The following is a 25,238-nucleotide window of genomic DNA, read 5'->3' as shown; positions in this document are numbered from 1 at the left end:
CAGGTTGTCCTCTACCCCTTGGGCGTCTGTATCTACCCCTTTGGGGTCTGTCCGTGGCTGGAAAGGACCAGTTTTTTGAAGGCCAGTTTCTGCTGAAGTGTGGAGGCTGCACCTGCAAGAAATCTTTAACTGTTTGCATAGATTTCGCTTTTTCCTCCATTTTCTTTAGTACCTCCTCTGCTTTAACACTAAACAATACATCTTTTTGTAGTGGTGCATCTAATAACTTTGCTTTGACATGATCTGGTAAGGTTTGCTCTTTGAGCCAAGCATGTCTACGTATGACAGGCCCCGTGACAGCAGCTCTACATGAGGCCTCTAAAGCATCAAAACCACACTGTAAGGTATGTTTCCCCACTTGTTCTGCTCCATGCAACAAATCCTGCAACTCTTTCAAATCTGGTTGTTCTGTTTGTGTCATTTTGCTTTTCAGCTGAGATAGCAAGAACTGCTGGTACTTTAACATATGAAATTGACAGTTTAATGCCCTCATGGTTAAAGTGGCTGATGTATACACATTTTCCCCCCACCTTTCTAATGCTCTGGAATCTCTCTCTGAAGGTAAAGGGTTTTTAGCAGTAGAGGCCTTAACCCCCTTGGGACCCTGAGAAATAGTTTCTGGGTCAGCAGAAGGGCTTTTATAAAGGAACTGGTGAGAATCAGGAACCCGGTAATATCTGTCTGGTTTAACAGGGGCAGGAGGTAAAGAGTCTGGATTAAGACAGGCTTCTGTGTACACATCATCCAAAATATCTAAGACAGGAGGAATAGCCAGGGGCCTATGCTGGGGAAGCAGCAGAAATTCCCTGAGCCTTTTCTTGGAATCTGAGTAATCTTGGCCTTCCCAGTGGAAGTGCTCTTTCAATATATGAAGGGTTTCCCCAAAAGAGTAGTCCTCAGGGGGGGGAGACCGAGGGAATAGACTATTCAGCATCAGAGTCTTCAAAAGGGGAATAGGCATAATCCTGGTCCTCAGAAAGGTCTGAGGTAACAGAAGCCTGGTCTGAGGAAGGGAAGTCTTCCTCCAACCTGGGTCTTTTGTCTGAGGGGGGGTTGAGAACCCCTGATGAGTGTAATCAAATCCTCACCCATTTTAAGCATCTGTTTTTTTAGGCATGGGGCCTTGAGAGGGGGTCTGAGGACCCTGTTTTTTAATTTTCATTAGAGCTTTAGATTTAGAGAGTGATTTAATAGAGAAGGTGGTAGGCCTGAAAACGCCTTCAGAAATGGCAGGCCTCGCTAAATTTTCTGTTTCTCCGCCAAGAGTGGCGTCGGTATCTGCAGTGGGAATGGAGACCGAGGAAGCTGCGACCTCGGGTACTGAAGTCGCCGGTAAAATAGCATCATCGGTAGTCAGGGGCTGCGTAGGCACCTCGCTGAGAACCGGTAGTCGGCCTTGGCGTGATCTCAGTACTCGGTGCAGGCCTTGGATGTCTGTCCTTATCCTTGCGTTTTCTGCCTGAAACCCGCGTCGGTATAGCAGACGACATGATATAATTAAATTTTTTGCCAAAATAATGAAGGGCGAACTCCGCCCAGCGCTTAATAGTGTGCTTGTTAAACCTAGCACAAAAACGGCAGGCCGAGACGTCGTTGTCTGGCCCTAGGCAAGGTCTACAGTAAGAGTGAAAATCCTTATGCGGTATTTGCTTCCCACAAGAAATGCAATTATTAACTTTGTCTGACATCGGTCTGAGGCAAGAAAAGTTTCCCCAATGGGGTACTTAGCTTTAAAGAAAACTTCGGCTGAAATACTTTTCGTAAATCTCAGGAGCTGGCCGACCGGCACTTGCGAACTGCTTCTGCTTCGGGCACCGTGCAGCAAGAAAGACTGAAGAAAATGGCATTGGCTGCCTCTTTTATACCCCTGCCGCACTGACGTCAGGGAGGAAGCGACGACAACCGACGCTGGACCTAGACTTTGGAATTCGGCCGACCGAGGACCTGCCTGATGGCAGGATAACCCAAGTGTGATGACTGCAGCTGTATGCACGATGAACATCACACATGGAACATTATGGTGAGTACATAACTTCTTTTTTTATTAACGTCTTTGTGATAAACACATTTTTTTTCTTAAACTCTACTTTATTTAATCACAAATAAATATACAATGTTTTCTTATTTTGTATTCATCTTGTCTATGTACATTCCAAAACTGATGTACAACTTAAAAAGCAACAAAAATAAATTATGAAACTACGAGGAAAGACAAGAGACACTACTAAATTCTTGAAGGCATTAACTAAGGCTTTAGGCAGTAAATCATATTTTGCATAAAATCTTCAAACTCTTATTTCATTTTATTATTTTTTGTAAGTGGTTGTAGTTTTCATAACGACACTACAAAAGCTGCCTATTTACAGAGGAAAATAAATGTGTAGATTAAAAAGAGGGAAATGCGGAGAAGGATGCTATAACAGCAAATGATGGGATACCGCTCATCGCTAGTAACCTGGGCAAGCAGGAAATGTTTGTCATCATTGTTGCATTTTTGATATTAAGCCTGACAGTGTGCATCTTGAGATGCCTGCCTGACTAGAGCTCCTACTTCTCTGCTAACTTCCAAAGTTCCCCTTGGAAACCATCCACCTCTCCACTGTCTTTCTGGAAGAGTGACTAAAAGTTAGAAAAAAAAATAATAATAAATAGAAAATGTAATACATAGGTGAACAGAGTTTTTCCATCAATGAGTCAATACTACTAATTAGAATATGGTTATCTGAAAAACATATAGCTGTAGCACTATAAAAATAAATCTATTAAAAACAATAGCCAAGTCCATTCTTACCTGCATTCGCTTTAAGATCTTCAGGTGTAACCATAACAACAAATCTAATTGCCCTCTCATTTCTAAACATTTCATAAGACCACCTACGGATTGAACGCATACACTTGACGGCAGCGATTCCATTGTTGGCAATTAGAACCTAAAGCAGAAACAACCAGCACGTTAGACTGTAATTACTGAAGGTGAGGTATTACAACATTAGACTTTCAAAAGAAGCCCTCTGAGTAGATTAGCACATGAAGGATATTCTGTCTTTTTGCAAGTAATGATACAGCAAAGATCATGCCAGGACATTAGCTGCTTAAAATATTACACTTACTCTGCAATTGTACTTGTAGCATGAAGAAAATGCACTGTACTCACACTGGTATGGGTATTTCAATGCAGCTACAGCTAGAGGTTTAAGCTGTGCTACGGTTAACTGCAACAAAGAAAAACAGTTAATGTACTTCCTATGATTCTAGATCAGACTGACCAGATACATCCTTGTTGACTGGTAGGGTGTATGAATGCCAAGGCCTTAGTAACTCAGAAAAGGATACTTTCTCAGGCCACAAATTTCTTCTGGCTACTCATAATTCTTTGGTTTGCTCCCTTTTCTCTCCAGATCCCCGGTAGTCCATGCACGGCTGGAGCATACTGGTGAATTACCTTCCAAAAAACATGTAGGCCGCCATCCGAAGTGAGCAAGGAAGATGGAGGATCAGAATAACATTCAGGAAGAGTACAAGATTCCACATCTAGCATTATGGTAAGTAATGAACATGTATCTAAAGTCAGTACTGCATCCTCACTGACTGTCAGGACAAAGTCTCTGGGTTACTCCCCTGGGTAGCACCGGATGAGAACATACACCCAATAACCACAGACCTGATGGAAGTCCAACATCTAGAGAACACATCCAACTTACAGTATCTTGTGAAGGTACTGGAAGAAATCTATGCAGCTGCCACATTAACATTATCCACCAATACATTCCTCAAAAAGGACTGAGAGGCAGCCGCTGCCCTGGTCAAATGAGCTTTCAGCATGGAAGGCAAGGGCTTGCTACAATTTTCCTAACAGAACTTCATCTAGGTGACTGCCCAGCTACATTAAGTAACCTTTAATCACAACTTCTTGCTGGATGGTCCTCTCCAGTGTATTTGGCTGTGGACAGAAACTCGAAGCAGCTGATGCACATCCATATAATGCATCAAGTACTGTGTTACCATGTGGGGGGAAAGAAAACAGGAAGGTATGTCTCCACAGCTACCACAGACAAGAATGCTGGGTTGGGTGTACAATATCAAGTAGAGTGGACTGATGCACAGAATCTGTAATTCAGAAAATCTTCTGACAGATATAACTGCTACCAAAACTAATGTCTACCAAAAACAGACTTCAGTTTTGCCCTGACTATAAGTTCAAAAACATTTTTTATGACCAAGCAGAGACTGCAAACGGGGACAGAATGTTACAGGACAAAATGTGCCTTTTAAAAATGCCTTGTAGATATACAAGGAGGCAAGAGCCGTGCAGTTATTTTTTTATGAGGAAATTAAAATACGTTTGGCAGCTACATTAAAGGAGTAGTTCAAAACTACAATCAAAAACTGAGCTAGAAGGATAGTTCAGCATTTCTGAAACTCGAGCTTCAACTCTATCTGGCCAATGGAAATACAGGAAATCATGCCATTTGCTCTTGTACATGTTTCAAATGTTAGGAATCTGTGCAGATGTAGGAGATCTTTATAACCCTTTTAAGGGAAGGAAGAATTCATGCCCATATATGGAAGTGGACTAAATATATAGTTAGACAAAAGATGGCAAGTTCTGGTGAAGCTTGCCTGACAGGAGTGTCAGCAGAGTTTTGAAGGACTTCAGATGTAGTGTGGCTCTTCTAGAAAAAGTCAAAGCTCAGGAAACCAAATGTGCAAAGGCCAATAAGGAGCAAAGAGAATGACCTTGAATCTGCACTCTGTGGCTTTCTTAAGGAGTTTCAGAACAAGTGGAGGGGGGGGGGGGCATGAAGCAGACCATGAGTCAAGTCTGCAGAAGGGCATCATGGGACATTCACCTCGGGGAATGCATTTGGCATCAGCTGGGGGTGTAAAAATTCTCCATGCTACAGACTGAATGAGAAAACAGTCATGCAGAAGCAGTAAACACCGGCAAGTTTGCTCACAAAGGAATTTGTCTCACTTGGGGTGCAATTTTCAATCAGAAAGTGGTTCACAGATCTTATCAATTCCCCCTGCACTCATTATCTTCACATAGAAGACATGGGTGAATTTCCCCTTTCTTGATAAGTATGTTTCTGGTGTTTGTGGCTTCTCTGAGTGGAGTCCTGAAATGCCTGCAGAAGCAGGAGGACCATCCTTTGCTACAGGATACTGATATGGAGATTGGCCTCATTTTCAGATTGTACACCTGGGACTGTGCCTTCTATAAAGTATCCCCATCCATCCATATCTGTGGGGACATCCACTACAGTAGGAATTTGGAAGGGACAGCTCAGTGAGAGCTGAGGCCAGAGGTATTTAACCAGTAGCATAAATGGTGTTGCATGACCTACAGGCCCTAACCAGCTGATTCAAAGGAAGACACCACTGGACCCATGATGCTCATATAAAACCTGACAATAAGAATTATGTAAATTAATGCAGGTCTCGGACTTGAGCCTTGAGACAATCAAAGGCTCTAATCAACTGTTCTTAGATGAGGTCCTGCCCTGCTATCAGGAGAGAAGATATTGCCCACTGGGAGGAATGCTTTGCAAATCATGTATCCAATGACTGTGGAGCTCTATATGGGCTACATTTGGGAATCCTTTGTGCTTATCAGGATTCTCAGGAACTGGAAGAGACTCAAAAGGATTTTCTCAATGACACTACAGTGTACCTTGGAGCAGCCATGAACCAATAGTCTAGATTAGGAAAAAAACTTTCACTCCATGCAGCTGCTGGTTTTGCGACTACTTTGGGCATGCCTTTGGGTCTGTGATGAGTCCATATGGGAGCACCTGAAAATGGTAGCTATTGGCTCTCATCCACAAGTATAGAAGCCTCCTGATTTGTCTATACTTTTTATGTGACGATATCCATGTTGGGGGTTCAAAAAAGAACCTTAAGTGTCATTCTTGGGATAAACAGGCTAAGAGCATGCCCAAGGCCCTTAGTTTTGCTTGGCACTAACTAGAACCTGGAGTAAAAGCTGCATCCTTTCTGATCTAGTGGGAACTCTTAGATGACTGTCATTTGCAACAGGGATAATACCTCTCTTACAGTACAAATAATCCCCAAGGTTTATCTGAGGGTTAGTGCAGAAGATTAAGGCTGTGAGCTGTACTTTCTGTGGTACATAGTTTTATTCCCTCAGATCTCATTTGCCTACTGTGTAACCTTGAGGTTAGAGCACCTCTCCCCAATGGTGCAAACTGCCCTACTGAGGCCAAAGGTGTCGACCCCATGGACATGGGTGCTATTAAGGTTAACAGAGCCATCAATGTCAACACAGCTGAAAATTCCACCTCAGTGGAATCAGATCCTGTAGTACTCCCATTGTAAAGGAGCAATCCACTGGAAGACTTTGCATGACTGAAGAAGCATGTCACTTGGTTTACTTGTACTTGCTAACCATGGTAAAGCACAGACCCACATGGATCTTTTCAGGCTCAGCTCAGGAACACTGTCTAACTGACTTGCTCAGAGTCACAATGTAGTGCTTAGGGACAACTGGGAATTTGGCTAGGCTCATCAATGGTCTCCTGGATTGCAAGCCTAGTAACTACCTATAAATGAGGGTACCATGGTGGCTTACCTTTGTATTTGGGGTTGGCATAACGGTTAAGGTGTTTATCTCAGAGACACAAGGTACAGGGCTTGATTCTAGAGTTTGGAAATTTGGCTAAGCTTAAAATGGCCCACAAGGTCGGATAGCATAGTACTAACCTATGAACCTATTTATCCATCCATCCATCCGATCTAGCCTTTGTTGACTGAGGTAGTTCCACTAGGCTAGTAGCCTCTTTTTCATGGGAGATGAGAGGTGGTACTTCTACTAGGGAAAATGTGGCCAGGGCACTGGGGAATTTCCCCTAGTCTTTTTGTGTATGGAGACTCTTTTTGTGAGTGGGATTGCAATGTGATTTTGAGATTAGAAAATGAAAGTATTGCACATACACCAGGTATAAATGTTGAAGGAAACAAGGGTACGGTGAAATATTGGGACAGCCTAAAATGTTTACTACGTGGAAAAAACAATTTAATTAGCAACCATATTAAAAGATGTCTTGCATGTGGTAAAATAGAACATGATGCAAGGAATTGTGAACTGAGATGTTATAAATGTAATAAAATGGGACATTTGAGAGGGGATGCAAATAAAAAGGGAGACAGAGTCAGAAAAGGAGACTAACACAGCAAGGTAAAAAGTGAAAAGGTAAAGAGAAAGAACTAGAAACAATGGAAACACAAATATAAATATATTACATAAGAGCAAGTAGTACAAAAAGTTAACATGAATGAAGAGTTTAATATAAAAAGAATGGAGGAAGAAGAGTCAGGGCAGAGTGATAGTGACAATGTTAAATAGTACAGGAGAGGAAAAGGAAAATTACAGAGGGATATAAAAAGGAAAGGGTAAATATATATATATATATATATATATTACAATAAGGAAAATTACTTGTAAAGTCGGAGCACTTAATATTAATTGTTTAAAGAAGAATATGGATTTTGGAGTGGTGTTAAAAACGAGAAAGTGATATCATTACTATAGAAGACATTAGATTTTTTTTAACTCAATTAGAGAGATATCAAATAAAAATATGGTGGGGAAAATTTCACTTGGAATTTAGGGAGGGAGACCTATTAGGGAATACTATTTTATACAAAGATACAATAAACGTGTTAGACGTTACTTTTGTTACATTAGGTAGAAAGTACAGTTGTGTAAACTTACCAAAAATGGAGATGTTCGAGTGAATTCACTGTTGCAGTCATCACACTTGGGTTATGTGCCTGCAAGTAGCCCTCAGTCGGCACAAATACCAGAGTCTTGGGATTTCTGCGTCGGATGCGGTTGCCTCTTCCATGATGTCAGGTCATCAGAGGTACAAAACATGCAACCGATGCCATTAGATCAGGTTTTCTTGCCCCAGATGTCAGGAGCCCCCAGAAAAAGGAAGCAATTACATTGTGTGGAACACCTCCAGTAAAAAGTAAATACCATTGCCATAGGATATGGCCAAAAAGAGGATAGGTAGACAGTATAGAAATGGTCAGGGGGCTGGAGGGAGGGTAAACAGGACTGCAACAGTGAATGCACTCAAACATCTACATTTATGGTAAGTGTACACAACTGTACTATGTTATTCGTGTTTCACCTGTGCAGTCATCACACAGGGGTTGATTCCCAAAGCTGAGGAAGGGTGGAGGCATTCAAAAAGTATTAGGGCTGGCTAGCAGGCCTTGTAAGACTGCTGTGGCAAATGCAGCTCTGGATTTAAAAATGATAGGCAAGTGGCAATGCTTGGTGAAGGTGTGTACAGAACTTCAGGTTGCAGCTTCTAGGATGCCTCTGGTAGGGACTCCCCTGAGAAATGCTGTAGAGGTTGAGGTAGCCCTAGTGGAATGAGTTCTGATCCCCTGTGGGGTAGGTTTTCCATGGTGTTTGTAGCAGAAATGGATGCAGTGTGCTATCCATTTGGAAATAGTTTGCTTTGAAATGGCCTTGCCCTCTGCCCCTGTAGCAAAGCTGACTAGCAGCTGGTCAGATTTTCTGAAAGGTTTAGTCCTGTCAAGGTAGAACCTGAGCTGTCTGTGCACATCCAAGGAGTGCAGGATCTTTTCCCCTTTATTCTGAGGATTAGGGAAAAAGGTTGGTAAAATGGATGGATTGATTTAAAGCCACACTGGATACCACCCTGGGCATAAATGATGGGTTAGTCCTGAGGGAAACCCTGTCAGCATAGAAAATAATAAAGGGTTCCACAGCCATTAGTGCCTGTAACTCAGACAATCTTCTTGCTGAATTGATGGCTAGCAGTAAGGCTGTTTTCCAAGAGAGGAATTTTAACTCTGCTGCAGCAGTAGGCTCAAAGGGGGGAAGCATGAGTTTGTCTAGTACAAAGTTAAGGTCTCAGGCAGGGGTGGGAGCTCTCCTAGGGGGGCCTTAAATTGTTAGCTCCTCTCAGGAACTGTTTGATGAGAGGGTGAGAAAAGAGAGCTGAGATGGCAGAGGCATGAATCTTAATTGTTGAAAAAGATAGGCCTCTGTGGAGCAGCTGTGCTAGGTAATCTAGGATTTGAGGTAAGGTGGGCACGACTGTGTCCTTTCCTTGAGACTGGCTCCAAGAACAATATCTTTTCCACTTTTCTGAATAGGATTTCCTAGTAGTAGACCTTCTGGCCTCAAGGATGACGTCCAGCACCTGTTTGTGGAGGGTTGCTGGTGGTGCATTCAGGGGATAAGCCAGGCTGCAAGGTTCAGGGTTTGCAGCTGTGGATGCAAAATCTGTCCCTCCTGCAGAGACAGCAGAGAAGGTGTCTGAGGTAGGTGCCAGGGTGGCACTGCTGTCAGACAGCATAGGAGTGGGTACCAGTGCTGGCATGGCCAGTCTGGGGCAATAAGGATTGTCCTTGGTCTGTCCTGTTTGATCTTGAGCAATACTTGAGAGAGGAGGGGTAGAGGGGGAAAGGCATAAATTAAGAGGTTTTCCCATGTAAAAGGATAGGGCATCCACTTTCCATGCTTTGCTGTGAGAGTTTCTGGTGCAAAATTTGCTCAATTGATGGCTTTGGGGGGAGGCAAAGAGGTCCACCTCTGGTGCCCCCACCTGTAGATTAGATGTTTGAATGAGTTGGGTTCTAGTTTCCACTTGTGTGGGTCCAGTAGATTTCTGCTGAAGTCATCTGCCAATGAATTTTGTTTGCCTGGCAGGAATTGAGCTTGCAGGTGCACTTGGTTGCTCAAGGCTGTGTTGCACAGGGCCAAGGATAACCTGCAGAGTGGGCAGGAATGGATCCCCCCCTGCTTGTTGATGTACCACATAACTGTGGTGTTGTCTGTCTTTATCAGGAGTTGTCCTGGAAGGATAAGGTATTTCAAGGCTGTCAGAGCATTCTGTACAGCTAACATTTTTTTTGATTGATATGCAGGGGAATTAGTCCTGAGCTCCATTTGTCTTGAATGCATTTGTCCACCATGTGAGGACCCCCCCATGCATAGTCTGATGCGTCTGTTGTCAGGGTTTGGGCGGCGAGAGGTTGAGTGAAAGGAAGTCCCTTGTTGTGGTTGCATGCCTCTGCCCACCAAAGAAACTCTGCCCTTAGGCAAGGAAGGATAGGAATCACTGTTTCCATGCCCTGAGAATGCTGACACCAGACTCTTTTTAAGCACCACTGAAATGTCCTCATATGCAGTCTTTCATATGGAATTAGTAAAATGCATGAGGCCATGAACCCTAGGGCTTGCAGTATTTTTTTTGCAGATAGTGGAGTTTTGGTGGTCATTAGTTTAAAGTAGTTTTTCAAATAAGCCTGTTTTTCTGGGGTGAGGAATGCCATCTGGGAAGTTGTATTCAAGCTTGATCCCAGGAATACAATCTTTTGGCTGGGCACCAGTTGCGATTTATTTTCGTTGATGGTGTACCCCAAATGTCAGGTGCTGAAGTAGCAATTCCTGACTGTCCACTTGAATCATGCAATAGTCCAAGTATGGGTAAATTTGAATATTTCTCTGCCTGCAGTACACAATGGCAGGAGCCAGGCACTTTGTGAACACCCTGGGCACAGTAGATAAGCCAAAGGGAAATGCAGAGAACTGATCGTGCATAGAGCCTGCCCTGAAACATAGACATTTCCTGCCAGATTCCCTTATGCCAATGTGCAGATGCGCTTCTTTTAAGCCCAGACTGACTAGCCAGGTGTCCTTGGCTAGCATAGGAAGAAGCTGTTGCAGTGTAAGCATTTTGAATTTTAGGACCACCAGGAAGGTGTTGCGAATTGACAGATCCAGGATAGGGCACCAAGAGCTCTCATTTCTGGCCACCAGGACCAGTCTGGAGTAGAAACCCTGTCCCCTTTGCTCTGTTGGAACAGGCTGAATAGCCCTGATACTGAGAAGAGAAAGTGCTTGCTTTTGAACCTCTGCCCACTGGTTTGGAGGCAGGTCTGGCATCCCGCTTGGGGTTGGCAGTGAGTGGAAGTAGAATCTGTATCCTTGGGATACAATGTTTAGGACCCATCGGACTAGGGTAATGGACATCCAGTTTTTTGCATGCAGGGCATGTTTTCCTCCTAGGGGTGCAAGTACTTTGGTATGGCTGGGAAGGATGACAGACAAGTCATTGGGAACTTTTTCCATAAGGGGTGGCTTACCACTCCCTGTTTTTGAGGTGGGAGCGCTCCCTTGTTTAGATCTCTGCATACCCTGAGACCATAGTCTTGATGTCTGTTGCCCCTGGGTTTGGACTGAGAAGGGCTGGGAGGGACTGGAAAGGGCCAGTTTTTTAGAAGGCCAATGCCTACTGAATCTAGGTGGCTCCACCTGTAAGAAATCTTGAACAGTTTGCACAGATTTAGCTTTGTCCTCCATCTTTATAAGAACTTCTTCTGCTTTTGTGCCAAACAAGCGTTCCTGGTTTAATGAAGCATCTAGTAATTTTGCTTAGATATGGTCTGGCAAGATTTGTTCCTTCAGCCAAGCATGGCTTCTCAGTACAGACCCAGTGACAGCAGCCCTGCAAGATGCTTCTAAGGCATCAAAGCCACACTGCAAAGTATGTTTACTAACTTGGTTTGCAGAATGCATTAACTCTTGTAAATCTTTGTTTTCTGTACAATCTGGAAGCGACAAAATTTTTTGTTTAATTAGTCCCATAATATGCTTCTGGTACCTCAACATGTGAAACTGGCAATTCAAAGCCCTGATGGCAACAGTTGTAGAGTATATACCTTCTTACCCCATCTGTCTAAAGCTCTAGACTCCCTGTCCGAAGGGGTAGGGTTTTTAGCTGTAGTAGCTTTAATACCTTTAGGTCCCTGGGAAATGGTCTCGGTATCCGCAGTGGGATTCTTAAAGAGAAATTTGTGAGAGTCAGGTACTCTGTAGTACCCGTCAGGCTTTCTAGGAGCTGGTGGTAGTATCAGGAGTAAGACTGGAATCCATGAAGACATCATCTACAATATCCAGGACAGGGAGTATAGCTAGAGGCCTGTGCTGAGGATAGTCTAAAAATTCTCGAGTCTCTTTTTGGACTGAGGGTAGTCCTAGCATTTCCAGCAGAAATGCTCTCTTAAGGTATGCAAGGTTTCACCAAAAGAAAAAAAATCCTCTGGAGGGGAGGCAGAAGGAATGGAATCATCTGCATCTGAATCCTCATAGATAGATAAGGGCAAATACTGGTAATTGGAGGGATCAGAGCCATCGGACTCATGGTCTGTAGAATCAGAAGGAAAATCAATTCTTTGTCTTTTAGAGGGGGAAGGCTAGCTTCCCCTAAATAAGCCTTCAGCCAATCTAAGCATTTGATTCTGTGGCATGGGAGCTTGAGCATGCGCTTTGGTTGTCAGTTTTCTAGGCGTACTGCAAACGCTGTGCCTGAGAAACTTGGTAGTTTTAGTCAAAAATGAAGTTGTCAGTTTAATACGAACATTGGAAGGTTGGAATACACCCTCAGAAGCCGGTGCCTGCACAGTGGCTCTGGACCCATCCAAGGTAGAGACATCTGTAGGTTCCATGGTTGAAGAAGCATCTCGCGGCATACCGGACTCTGAATGGGTCTCAGCAGAGGCCTGCAAATCTATAGAAGTGGGTATCAGGGGCTGGAAAGGTGCCTCACTGAGTACTGGCCTATGTGGTCTTTCTCTGTCTTAATTCTTACATTTTTTTGGAAGACCGGTAGTTGGATGGCTTATAGAAGCCACTTTGGAATACAGAGAATGACAGCAAAAGAATTTAGCGACAAAGATAGCCCGACGATGAATAGTTTGGCCGTTAAACAAGGCACAAAACCGACAGCAAGGAATATCGTGGTCTGGGCCTAAACAGGTGACGCAGTAAGAATGAAAATCTCTGTGAGGTATTTGCTTTCCACAAGCAAGACAATTATTATTTTTTTCCGACATTGGTTAGAGCAAGAAAAAAGGATCTCCAACGGGGTACTTAGCTTTAGAAGACTTCAGGTTTGAAACTTGAACAACGAAAATTTCAGGAAGCGGCCGACCAGCACTTGCAAACTGCTTCTGCTTCGGGCTCCCATGCGGCAAGAAAAGCTGATGTAATGGCATTGACTAAATGTTTTATACCCCTGACAACCTGACGTCATGGAAGAGGCGACAGCATCCAACTCAGAAATCCCAAAACTCTGGTATCCGGGCCAACTGAGGGCTACCTGCAGGCAGATAACCCAAGTGTGATGACTGCAACAGTGAAACATGAATAACAACCACAATTGTTGATGCAAGATGTATGGATCATATCATTATAATTACTGCCAATTATGCACTAGCAACAAAAAGGGAGAGAGAAGAGATGTTTAGAAACATTAATCAAAATGTAGCAATTAATATGGAGATTATTGCAGCAGGAGATTTTAATTGTAATTTAAGACAGCAGAAGAAGAAAGCTTAGGGTGTTAAATTAGCATAGGATATTATAAAATATGGACAGTTAGGAATTTGGAATCAAAAGACATGGACATATAGAAGAGGAGAAAAGAGAATGGAAATATTTTTATTGTCAGAAAGTTTATTAATAGTAGAAAGTGTTCTGATTACAGGGTTTTCAGATCATAGGACAATTTGGATTGTAATGAAAGGAAATTCTGAGTATATTAAAATGAGGAAAAGGTTTAAAAAGAGTAAATGAGGCAAAATGGGATGATACAGAGAAACAGGCCATAGTAAAATTTTGGCAAGATGATGTGGAGATGAGAGAATTTAATAAGGATTGGTCAAGAGTGGTGGTTAAGTTTCAAACAGTATAAAATGTGCTACGCAATATGGGAAAAAGACAACGTATAAGAAAGTACAGTTGTGTACACTTACCATAAATGTAGATGTTAAGAGTGTATTCACTGTTGCAGTCATCACCTGTGGGTTATCCCTGCTGTGGTAGCCCTCGGCCGGCTCGAATACCAGAGTCAATGTTTTTCTGTGTCAGCTCTTGTCACTTCCTGCCTGACATCAGGATGTCAGTGCTATAAAAGGAAGGCAGCTGACACCATTACATCAGTTTTTCTTGCCCTAACCAGTCAAGAGTCCCAAGTAAATATGGTAAAGGTGGCCCTGGTGGCTAAAAGCCACCATTAGAAACTTATGTGTTCCTAAAGAATGAAGATTTAAGGGGGAAGGAGGGTGGGAAATCAGGACTGCAACCGTGAATACACTCAAACATCTACATTTATAGTAAGTGTACACAAAGTACAGTTTTGTACCTACCATAAATGTAGATGTCCGATAGATATGCAACTGCAGTCATAACATATGGGTTGTCCTGCCTCAGGCAGCCCTCGGTCGGCCGGATTCCAAAGTCTGGGTCTGGCGTCGGCTGGTGTCACCTCCTCTACGACGTCAGAACGGCTGGAGTATAAAGGCATCGGCCAACGCCATCTTCTTCAGTGTTTCTTGCCCCAGATGCCAGGTGCCCTCCCAGGAAGGCTAAATTTGGTGAATGGATAAACAATTCCAGACATGCACAACAGTAATAAACAGATACACCACAGGAGATACCCCCAGCTAATAGGAATAGGGGTAGTGGACCCATAAAGAAGGTTGCAGAGGGGTAGGAGGGTGGGAAAATCCGACTGCAGTTGCTTATCTATCGGACATCTACATTTATGGTAGGTACAAAACTGTACTATGTCCTTCAAGAATGCAACTGCAGTCATAACATATGGGTTGAATACCATAGCCAAGCTGGGGTGGTTGGAACTAAGAAAGTGATGGTGTAGCTAAAATGCCCTGCAGGACTGCCGAAGCAAAGCCTGCTCGGGATCTGGAGTATAAAGGCAGGTTGTAGTGCTTGGTAAATGTATGCACGGAGCTCCATGTAACAGCCTCTAGAATGTCCTTTGTAGCCACTCCTCTTAGGAAAGCTGTGGATGTGGCTATAGCTCTGGTGGAGTGTGGCCTAATATTGGCTGGCACACCTTTTCCATGATAAGAATAGCAAAATCTGATGCAGTGTCCAATCCATTTGGAAATTGTTTGTTTGGAGATTGCTTTTCCTTGTACTCCAGCAGCATAGGCCACAAACAGTTGGTCAGACTTTCTGGTGGTCTTAGTTCTGTCCAAGTAGTATCGTAGTTGTCTGTGTATGTCCAAACTATGCAGCAGTGCTTCCCCCCTGTTTTGAGGATTGGGGAAGAAAGTAGGCAGGTGAATGGCTTGATTTAGAGACGCCCTGGAAATTACTTTTGGCATGAATGAAGGATTGGTTCTTAGAGACTCTGTCCTGATGAAAAATGAGAAAAGGAGGTACTGCCATGAGTGCCTGTATCTCTGAGACTCTTCTTGCGGATGTAATTGCCAATAGGAAAACCGTTTTCCATGAGAGAAATTGCATTTCTGAAGTTACTGCTGGTTCAAAGGGAGGAAGAGTTAATTTTTCCAAGACGAAATTGAGGTCCCATGCAGGTACTCGCGGTTTCCTGGGAGGTTTGATATTCTTTATCCCTCTTAGGAACTGTCTTAGCAAAGGATGCGAAAACACAGGTGGATCACAATTGTATTTTGCTGAGATTGCTGAGGCATGAATCTTTATGGAAGAATATGAGAGACCAGTATGAAACATTTCTGCCAAGTATTCCAATATCGGAGGTATACTCAATACTGTTGTATCCTGACCCCTGTTAACATTCCAGATGATGAATCTCTTCCACTTGGCTGAATAGGTTTTTCTGGTGGAAGGTCTGCGTGCTTCCAGTAAGATCTCTTGAACTTTTTTGGAAAGAGAGATATCGGAAGGAGTTATGGTAACCTCCAGGCTGTCAGATGCAACGTTTTCAGGTTTTGATGAACAGTCCTGTAATTGTGTTGTGTTAGAAGCAGAGGCCATAGGGGCAGAGGCCACGGTTTGGTCCGAGTTATGCTCAACAGCAATGGATACCAGTGCTGCCTTGGCCAGTCTGGAGCTATCAAAATGCCTGTTGGTTGTTCTGCTTTGATCTTCAGTATCATCCTGGTCAGCAGTGGTAGAGGAGGGAATGCATAAATTGTTAGGGAATTCCAGCTGAAGGAGAGAGCATCTGTTTTACAGGCTAGAGGATGGTGGGTCCTTGTACAGAACTTTTCCAGGTGATGATTCATGTGAGAAGCAAAGAGATCTATGTCCGGTCTTCCCCATGTCCTTGTTATTTGTGAGAAAATGTGAGGATGCAGCATCCATTCGTGTGGATCCAAGAAATTTCTGCTCAGCTTGTCCGCCAGTACATTGTCCTTGCCTGGCACAAACTGGGATTGCAAATGTATCTTCAGACTTAGGGATTTTTCCCAGAGAATCATTGTTAGTCTGCAGAGGGGATAAGAATGAGTTCCTCCCTGCTTGTTTATATACCACATGACAGTGGTGTTGTCTGTCCTTATTAGCAACTGTCCTTGTTGAAGTGATTTTTCGAAAGTCTCGATTGTATGTATCACTGCCAACATCTCTTTTTGGTTTATGTGCAGATGCCTTTCCCTTGGTGTCCATTGACCTTGAATGCATCTGCCCTCCATGTGCGCCCCCCATCCTTGGTCTGAGGCGTCTGTTGTAATCATTTGACCTACTTGAGGTTTGTTGAAAGACATGCCTTTGTTTAACTGACTTGCTTGAGCCCACCACAAAAATTCTCTTTGTAGGCATGGAATGAGTGGGATTACATCCTCTAGGCTTTGGCTGTGTTGGGACCATAAGCTTTTTAAATACCATTGCAGCTTTCTCATATGAAGTCTTGCCAAAGGTATCAGAAGAATGCAAGATGCCATGAACCCCAGGGCCTGCAGGATTTTCCTTGCAGTCAGCTGGGAGAGCTTTGCTAGGCCTTTGAAGTACTCTGGTAACTGCTGCTGTTTTTCCTCTGTGAGATAAGCCATTTGTGTTTCTGTGTCCAGTTTGGCTCCTAGGAAAATAATTTGTTGGGATGGCAGAAGTCTTGATTTCTGAATGTTGACTGTGTATCCCAAGGCCTGTAGTAATTGAATGACATAGTCCAAGTTTGCTATCAAGGTTTGTTTGTTGTCTGCTTGTATGAGGCAGTCATCCAGGTAGGGATATATTTGAATCCCCTGGAGTCTGCAGTGTGCCACTACTGATGCCAGGCATTTCGTGAACACTCTGGGTGCAGTAGATAAGCCAAACGGCAATGCTGAGAATTGATAATGCTCTGTCCCTGCAAGAAATCTGAGGTATCTTCTGCAGCTTTGTCTGATTGGGACATGCAGGTATGCCTCCTTGAGGTCCAGAGTGACCAGCCAAGACCCCTTGCCCAGCATGGGAAGGAGTTGCTGCAACGTCAGCATTTTGAACTTTGGCACAATGAGATAAGTATTTAGAGTAGACAAGTCCAGTATAGGCCTCCATTTGTTTTCCTTTTTTGGAACAAGGAACAGTCTTGAATAAAATCCCTGGCCTTGTTCCTGTGGAGGGACCTTTTCTATTGCTTTTATATTCAACAGCTTTGAAACTTGAAGGAGTGCCTCTGCCCTTTGATGTAGTGGCAGGTTTGGCATGCCTTGTCTTATTGGTAAAGTATGGAAGTGAAATCTGGAACCTTTGTCTATTAAATCCAGAATCCAGTTGTCCTTGGTTAAGATATGCCAGTTTTTTGAGAATAAGGATAATTTTCCGCCCAAAGGCGCTTCTCTTTGAGCCTTTGTAGGCGGTATGAAAGTAAAGTCATTGTGGTTGTCCTTGTGGTGCAGCTGGACTGCCTGCGCCACTTCTTTGATTTGGAGGTTGCCATTGGCGGCCCCTGTAGGAGCCTCGGTATTGGCCTCTACCTCGGGCACGCCTGTTTTTTCCCCTTTGAAACTTGTTAGTGTCTGGAAAGGACCAATTCTTTGAAGGCCAATTCCTGCTGAATCTGGGTGGCTGAACCTGGAGGAAATCTTGACTGTCTGTACTGATTTAGCTTTTTCCTCAATGGACTTCCAACACATCTTGTGCATTAGCACCAAAAAGCTTCTGTTTTTCCAAAGGTGCATCAAGTAACTTTACTTTAACATATCTGGCAGTGGCTGTTCTTTTAACCAAGCATGTCTACGTATAACAGCCCCAGTCATAGCTGCCCTACATGAAGCTTCCAGTGCATCATAACTACACTGAAGAAAATGATTGTTAACCTGCTGAGTGTTATGTACTAAATCCTGCAATGCCTTTCTATCAATAGGCTCAGGAGAGGCTAGCTTTTTCTGTAAATCATCCAGTAAAAAATCCTGGTACTGAAACATATGAAAAAGGCAGTTAAGTGACCGCATGGTCAGGGTGGTAGAGGTATAAACTTTTTTACCCCATCTCTCCAGGGACCTAGCTTCCCTATCTGCTGGCAGTGGATTCTTAGCTGCAGAAGTAGCCACTCCCTTGGGGCCCTGTGAAATAGTTTCTAGATCCACAGAATGGGCCTTAAAGAGATGTTTGTGGGTGTCAGAGACCCTATAATATCTGTCTGGTTTGACGGGAGCAGGAGGGAGAGAATCAGGGTTAGCACTGGAGTCGGAGAAAACATCATCCAGGACATCCATAACTGGAGGGATAGCTAAAGGTCTGTGCTGGGGTAGCTTGAGGAAGGTACGTAGCCTTTTCCTGGAATCAGAGAATTCCTGACCCTGCCATTTAAAATGCTCCCTCATAGAGTGTAGAACTTCACCGAACGAAAAATCCTCTGGAGGAGAGGCAGAGGGAATTGATTCCTCAGCATCAGAGTCCTCATAGGCCTGGAAGGATTCTTCTTGGGTATCTGAATGCTCAGAATCCTCAGAGGCTTCATCTGAAGAGAGGTTGTCGGCCTGCTCAGTTCTGGTCCTTTTCTCTGCAGGCGGCTGAGAACCTCTGTCTGGATGAGGCTGAGACCCCCTGATAAGAGAAATAAGATCTGCAGCAAGAAACATGATCTGTTTATCAGAAGAAGGGGCCTGGGCAGTAGATTTAGGATGGGCCTTGGCCTGGCTGGCGGCCTTAGCACGTGCAAAGGCATTGATGGACATGGATACAGGAGGCCTAACTGCCCCACGTGCAGGAGTAACCTTGTCCACAGGAATGGTGTCGAGTAGATCCAGAACTTCGGTTTCTGGAGGAAAATCAACAACCGGCACCGGTGTAGGCTCCGAGACCGAAGGACGTGTTAACGCTGTGTCGTCGGCCTGGAGCGGTTGAATTACCGCTTCCGAAGGGACCGAAGCACTCGCGGAGGGTTTAGGAGGAGTATCGGTGGAGGAAGCGGGCCGAGGATGTTGGTCCTGGTCCTTTCGTTTTTTGGTAGATTGAGTTGTCGGTTGTTCCGATGGCATGATATAAGCGAAAGATTCACCGAAAAAGTCTTCGGCAAATTCTGCCCGGCACCTGAGAGTGCGCTTATTAAAGCAAGCACAGGCAGCACAGGCTGAGACGTCATGGTCTGGGCCCAGGCAAGGAAGGCAATAAGAATGGAAGTCCTTATGAGGTATTTGTTTACCACAAGACAAACAATTATTAACTTTCTCAATTTGTTCTGACATCGGCTGAGGCAAGAAAAAATGTTCCCCAATGGGGTACTTAGCTTTTAGATGACTTCGGTACTGAAAACACAGGAGCTGACCGACCGGCACTTGCGAACTGCTTCTGCTTCGGGCACCACGCGGCAAGAAAGACTGAAGAAGATGGCGCTGATGCCTTTATACTCCAGCCGCTCTGACGCCGGAGAGGAGGCGACACCAGCGGCCGGACCCAGACTTTGGAATCCGGCCGACCAAGGGCTGCCTGAGGCAGGACAACCCATATGTTATGACTGCAGTTGCATTCTTGAAGGACATCTGTACTATGTTCTTAGTGTTTCACTGTTGCAGTCATCACCTGTGGGAGGATTCCCAAAGCTGAGGAAAATGATGATAGGATTAGTAAGAGACCTAGGAATGGGTCAGCATGCCTGCAGAACTGCAGAAGTAAACCCTACCCTAGCCTTAGGAAATAGAGGTAGGTGGTAATGCTTGGTAAAGGTATGGGCAGAAGTCCCGGTAGCGGCTTCCATGATGTCCCTGGTGGGAACTCTTCTGAGGAATGCTGTGGAAGTGGAGGCTGCCCTAGTGGAATGGGTTCAAATAGAATTAGGGGGGTTTCAAATGCAATCTATAGCAGAAATGGATAAAGTCTAATATCCATTTAGAAATGGGCTTCCCCTCTGACCCTGGGGCAAAGCTGACATGTAGTTGGTCTGTTTTCCTGAAGAGTTTAGTATGGTCCAGATAGTACCCGGGCTCTCTGTGCATGTCTATTTAGTGCAAAATTATTTCCCCCTTTTTTTGAGAGTTAGGAAACAAGGTGGGCAGATGTATGACCTGGTTGAGAGTTACATTAGATACCACCTTGGGCATACAGAAGGGATTATTCCTCAGGGAGACCCAGTCTGCATGGAAGATGATGAAGGGCTCAATGGCCATCAGTGCCTGAAGCTCTGAAACCCTTTTGGCTGAGGTGATAGTTAGGAGAAAAGCAGTCTTCCAGGAGAGGTATCTTAGTTTTGCTGAAGCAGCAGGTTCAAAAGGGTGGTAAATCTAGTTTTTCCAAAACATAATTCAGGTCCCAGGTTGAAGTTGGTGGCCTTCTGGGAGCTCTGATATTAGAAGCCCCACTGAGGAATTGTTTAATCAAAGGATAGGAGAACAGGGGCTGTTCTGCATCAAAATGAGCTGAAATGGCTGAGGCGTGGATTTTAACAGATGAGAAAGAGGCCACTAGGTAGTCCAGGATAAGAGGAAAGGAAGGTTGTGAGGTATTGCCCCCTCTGGACTGGCTCCAGGAGCAGAATGTTTTCCATTTTCCTGTGTAGGATTTTCTAGTGCTAGGCCTTCTGGCCTCTGTGATAATGTCTAGGACCCGTTTGCTTAACAGGGACCCCTTGTTTGCCTTTAGAGTATTAGCGATAGTTTGAGAGTCTGCAAGTCTGGGTATAGCACCCCCCCCCCTCCTGAGTTAAGAAGTCTGAAATCAGGGGAAGTTGCCTGGGAGGCTGTAAGGTCAGGCTGTGCAGTAAGTGGTACCAATGTTGTCTGGGCCAGTCTGGAGCAATAAGGATGGCCTTTGGTCTCTCCTCCCTTATTTTTCCAAATAAGGCGGCACAGTGGTGCAGTGGTTAACGTCACCTCACAGCAAGAGGTTCTCTGGTTCGATTCTCGGCTGGGGTGCCTTCTGTGTGGAGTTTGCATGTTCTCCCCGTGTTCGCTTGGGTTTCCTCCGGGTACTCCGGTTTCCTCCCACATTCCAAAGACATGCATCTGGAGCATTTCTCCCCGGGCCTCCGCTGAAAACAGGCTCTGTGGAACCTAGTCGGACTTTCGCGGTCAACAAATGATAAATAAATAAATAAATAAATAAATAAATAAATTTTGATCAGTACCTTGGGAATAAGAGGCACAGGAGGGAATGCATACACAAAGAGGGTGTTCCAGGGGAAGGTCAAGGCATCCACCTTCCATGCTAGGTGGTGATACTCCCCAGTACAGAATTTTTTCAGCTGATGGTTGAAGTGCGAAGCAAAGAGATCCCCCACACCTGAGTGATTTGTAAAAAGATCTTTCTGTGGAGCTGCCATTCATGGAGGTTCAGTAAGTTTCCGCTTAACTGGTCTGCCAGGGTGTTGTTGATCCTTAGTAGGTATTGGGCAATCAGGTGTAGCCCCATAGAAGAGGCGGTTAGCCAGAGGTTCATGGCTAGCCTGCACAGAGGGTAAGATTGGGTCCCTCTCTGTTTGTTGATGTTCCACATTACTGTGGCATTGTCTGTTTTGATAAGGAGAACCCCTGGCTTGAGATGGGCTTTGAAGGGTGCCAGAGCCTTTTGTACTGCCATCATCATTCCATTCTGGATGATGTGTAAGGGAATGTGCTGGGCATCCCAAAGACCTTGGGTGCACCTGCCTTCTAGGTGAGCATCCCAAGCTATGTCTGAGGCATCTGTGGTAATGGTCTTCCCAGTTGGGTGGTGGGTAAAGGAAAGACCCTTGTTCTGGGCACAGGCCCATGCTCACCAGAAAAACTCTGTTCTTATACAGGGGATCAGAGGGAGAGAGGTCTCTAGGGGTTGAGAATGCTGACACCAAAGGTTCTTTAGGAACCACTGAAGTTTTCTCATGTGAAGCCTGGCCAGAAGAATTAGAAGGATGCAAGATACCATGTACCCCAAGGCTTGCAGAAACCTCCTCGCAGTGAGGTGACTTCTGGAAGCCAGCTGTGTAAAAAAATAGAGACACAGGAAGTTCTGTTTTTCTGGGGATAGGAAGGCCATTTGGGATGCTGTGTCCAGCAATGTTCCTAAGATAATCATCTTCCTGGAGGGTGTTTGCCTTGATTTCTTCTCGTTGATGGTGTACCCTAAGGAGATTAGGAGGGTTTTGACAAAGAGGAGGTCCTTGAGGAGCTTTTCTTTGCAATCTGCCTGAATGAAGCAGTCATCCAGATAAGGGTAAATTTGTATATTTGTCTGTCTGTCTGCAAAAGGCTATGGCTGAGGCTAAGCCTTTGGTGACTACCCTGGGAGTAGTAGATAAGCCAAAGGGTAGCACAGAGAACTGAAAGTGTTGTGAGCCTGTTGTGAAGTGAAGGAATTTCCTGCAGGATTCCCTTATGGGGATATGGAGGTAGGCATCTTTTAGATCCAAGGTAACCAACCAGGCATTTTTGTCAGCATAGGTAGCAGCTGCTGCAAAGTTAGCATTTTTAATTTGGGGACCACCAAGGAAGGTGTTCAGAATGGCAAGATACAGGACGGGGCACCAATTGCCCTCTTTTCTGGGAACAAGGAATAGTCTGGAATAAAAGCCTTTGCCTGTTTGATCTGAGAGGACAGTTTCTACTGCCCTTTGGTATATGAGAGTTTGGAATTGTTTCAATGCCTCTGACCACTGATTTTGAGGCAAGTCTGGATACCCTCTTGGAACTGGGAGTTCAATGAAGGTGAATTTGTATCCCTGAAAAATGATCTCCAAAACCCATTGGTCCTTGGTTACAGAAAGCCAATTTTCTTTGCAGAGGGAGAGGCTTCCTCCTAGTTTTTGGTGAGTGGAAAAGGGCAGAGGGGGGAAAGGGAGTCATTGAGAGTTTTTGCCACAAAGGGATGGCTTAGAACTCCCTGCCATTGGAGCAGAAGTGGTCCACTGTTTGGTTCTCTGCTGTTCTTGAGATAGGGGTCTGGGTGGTCTGTCCCTGTGGGGTTTACCTTGCCCCTGTCTGTTAGGTGAAGGAAAGGACCAGTGTTTTGAGGGTAAATTCCTGCTGAACATAGTAGGAAGCCTTTTACTGTTTGCATAGATTTTGTTTGGTCTTCCATCTTTTTAAGCACCTCTTCTGCTTTTACTCCAAACAAGCAGTCCTTATCCAAGGGTGCATTAAGTAATTTAGATTTAACATGATCAGGGAGAGGTTGTTCCTTCAACCATGCATGTCTCCTAATAACAGATCCTGACACTGCTGCCTGCATGAGGCTTCTAGGGCATCATATCCACTCTGTAATGAGTGTTGAGCCACTTGACAAGTAGAGTGCAGTAAATCTGAGAACTCTTTGAAATTGGCACAGTCAGAATGGTTGAAATCTTGTTTTAATAGTTCCAAAGTGTGTTGTTGACATTTTAACATGTGGAACTGACAGTTGAGTGCTCCTGGCATCCAAGGTTGCAGAGGTGTATACTTTTTTACCCCATCTGTCCAGAGATCTGGAGTCCTTGTCAGAAGGAATAGAATTCATTGCAGAAATAGCCTTCGCTCCTTTTGGTCCTTGTGTAATGACCGCTGGATATGCAGCAGGATTTCTGTACAGGTAGTTGTGAGAATCCAGTACTCTGCAATACCTGTCAGGTTTTCTGGGAGCAGGTGTGAGGGTGTCAGGAGTTAAGCTGGATTCATGGTAGACATCATCAACCACCTCTAATACTGGAGGGATGGCCAAGGGTTTGTGCTGGGGCAGGTCTAGAAACTCTCTTAGTCTTTTCTTAGACTGAGGAAGTCCTGGGATTCCCAGTGGAAATGTTCCCCGAGGGTGTGAAGGGTTTCTTCAAAGGAAAAATCTTCTGGTGGGGAGGCAGAAGGAATGGATTCCTCTGCATCTGAATCCTCATAATCAGTCAGAGGTTGTTCCTCTTCAAAATCTGAATAATCAGACTCCTCAGAGTCCTGTTCTGTTAGTATTTTAGGAGAAAGGTTTCTTTTCCTTTTAGAAGGAGTGGCCTGACCACCTCTGAGAAGGGTGATAAGATCCTCTGCCGTTTTAAGCATTTGAGCTTGGGGTGGTGGAGCAGGGATAAAATGGTGGCTAGAGGTAGTTTTCCTAGGAGTGGCCTTGCCTCTAGGCCTAAGAGTATCCAACAGTCTGAGACAAAAGGTAGTCAGAGGAGAAGATATAGTTTTTTGTTTAAATTCGGTAGTGTAAACCCTCCTCAGAAGTATGCGTCGCGGCTCTGGACCCAACCAAGTTAGAGACAACCAAAGACTTGGAATACTATGAAGATTTCTGCAGCATACCAGATTTAGAAAGGGTCTTCGAGGCCTGCAAAGGTATTGAATCAGGCATCAGGGGCTGTGAAGGCACCTCACTGAATTCCTGAGAATTGACAACCTGCTTAGCGGTAAAGTCATCGGAAGGCTTAGCCTTGTGTGGTTTGTCTATATCTTTATCCTTATGTTTTTTTGCAATATCTATGGATAGTTGGCTGATGGACGCCATTTCGTAACTAAAATACCTGGCTACAATAAGACCTGTGTGACGAATGTTTCTTGCGTTAAAGAAGGCACAGAACCAGCAACGGGGGACATTGTGGTTTGGGCCTAAACAAGTGATGCAGTATGAATGGAAGTCTCAGTGTGGTACTTGCTTTCCACAGGCGAGACAATCGTTACTTTTTCAGACATCAGTTAGTGCAAGAAAAAAGGATCCCCAACAAGGTATTTAGCTTTGGACATTTTCAGCTGTAATTCAAACTCTGGTAGTGACAGACTGGCACACTTGCAAACTTCTGCTGCTATGGGCTCCACGGCAAGAAAGACTGAGGTAATGGCACCGGCTGCCTTCCTTTATAGCACTGACATCCTGACATTAGACAGCAAGTGACAGCAGCTGGCACAGAAAAATATTAACTCTGGTATTCGGGTTGGCCGAGGGCTACCACAGCAGGGATAACCCACAGGTGATGACTGCAACAGTGAAACACGAAGAACATGTTATCAATGATACTACTGACCGTTTAGAAAACAGTGAAGTATTTTTTAAGGAAAAGGAATTATACAAGCTGAACAAGAAAATA

At 44.5% G+C, this 25,238-nt stretch overlaps 1 protein-coding gene across 1 annotated transcript in view; it reads right to left on the bottom strand.

Moving 5' to 3' along the window:
* The window catches only part of ACACB (acetyl-CoA carboxylase beta), a 1,510,375-nt gene that overhangs the window by 1,466,799 nt on the left and 18,338 nt on the right, over positions 1 to 25,238 (bottom strand). The window contains exon 2 of the mRNA XM_044068517.1: positions 2,792 to 2,930. Coding sequence (XP_043924452.1) covers positions 2,792 to 2,930 — 139 coding nt within the window. The remainder of the gene's footprint in view (positions 1 to 2,791; positions 2,931 to 25,238) is intronic.

This window comes from Protopterus annectens, chromosome 4.part0 (genome assembly GCF_019279795.1).
Source record: "Protopterus annectens isolate FY-2018-M chromosome 4.part0, PAN1.0, whole genome shotgun sequence".
NCBI lineage: Eukaryota > Metazoa > Chordata > Ceratodontiformes > Protopteridae > Protopterus > Protopterus annectens.
This window is presented reverse-complemented; position numbering and strand designations above follow the sequence as displayed.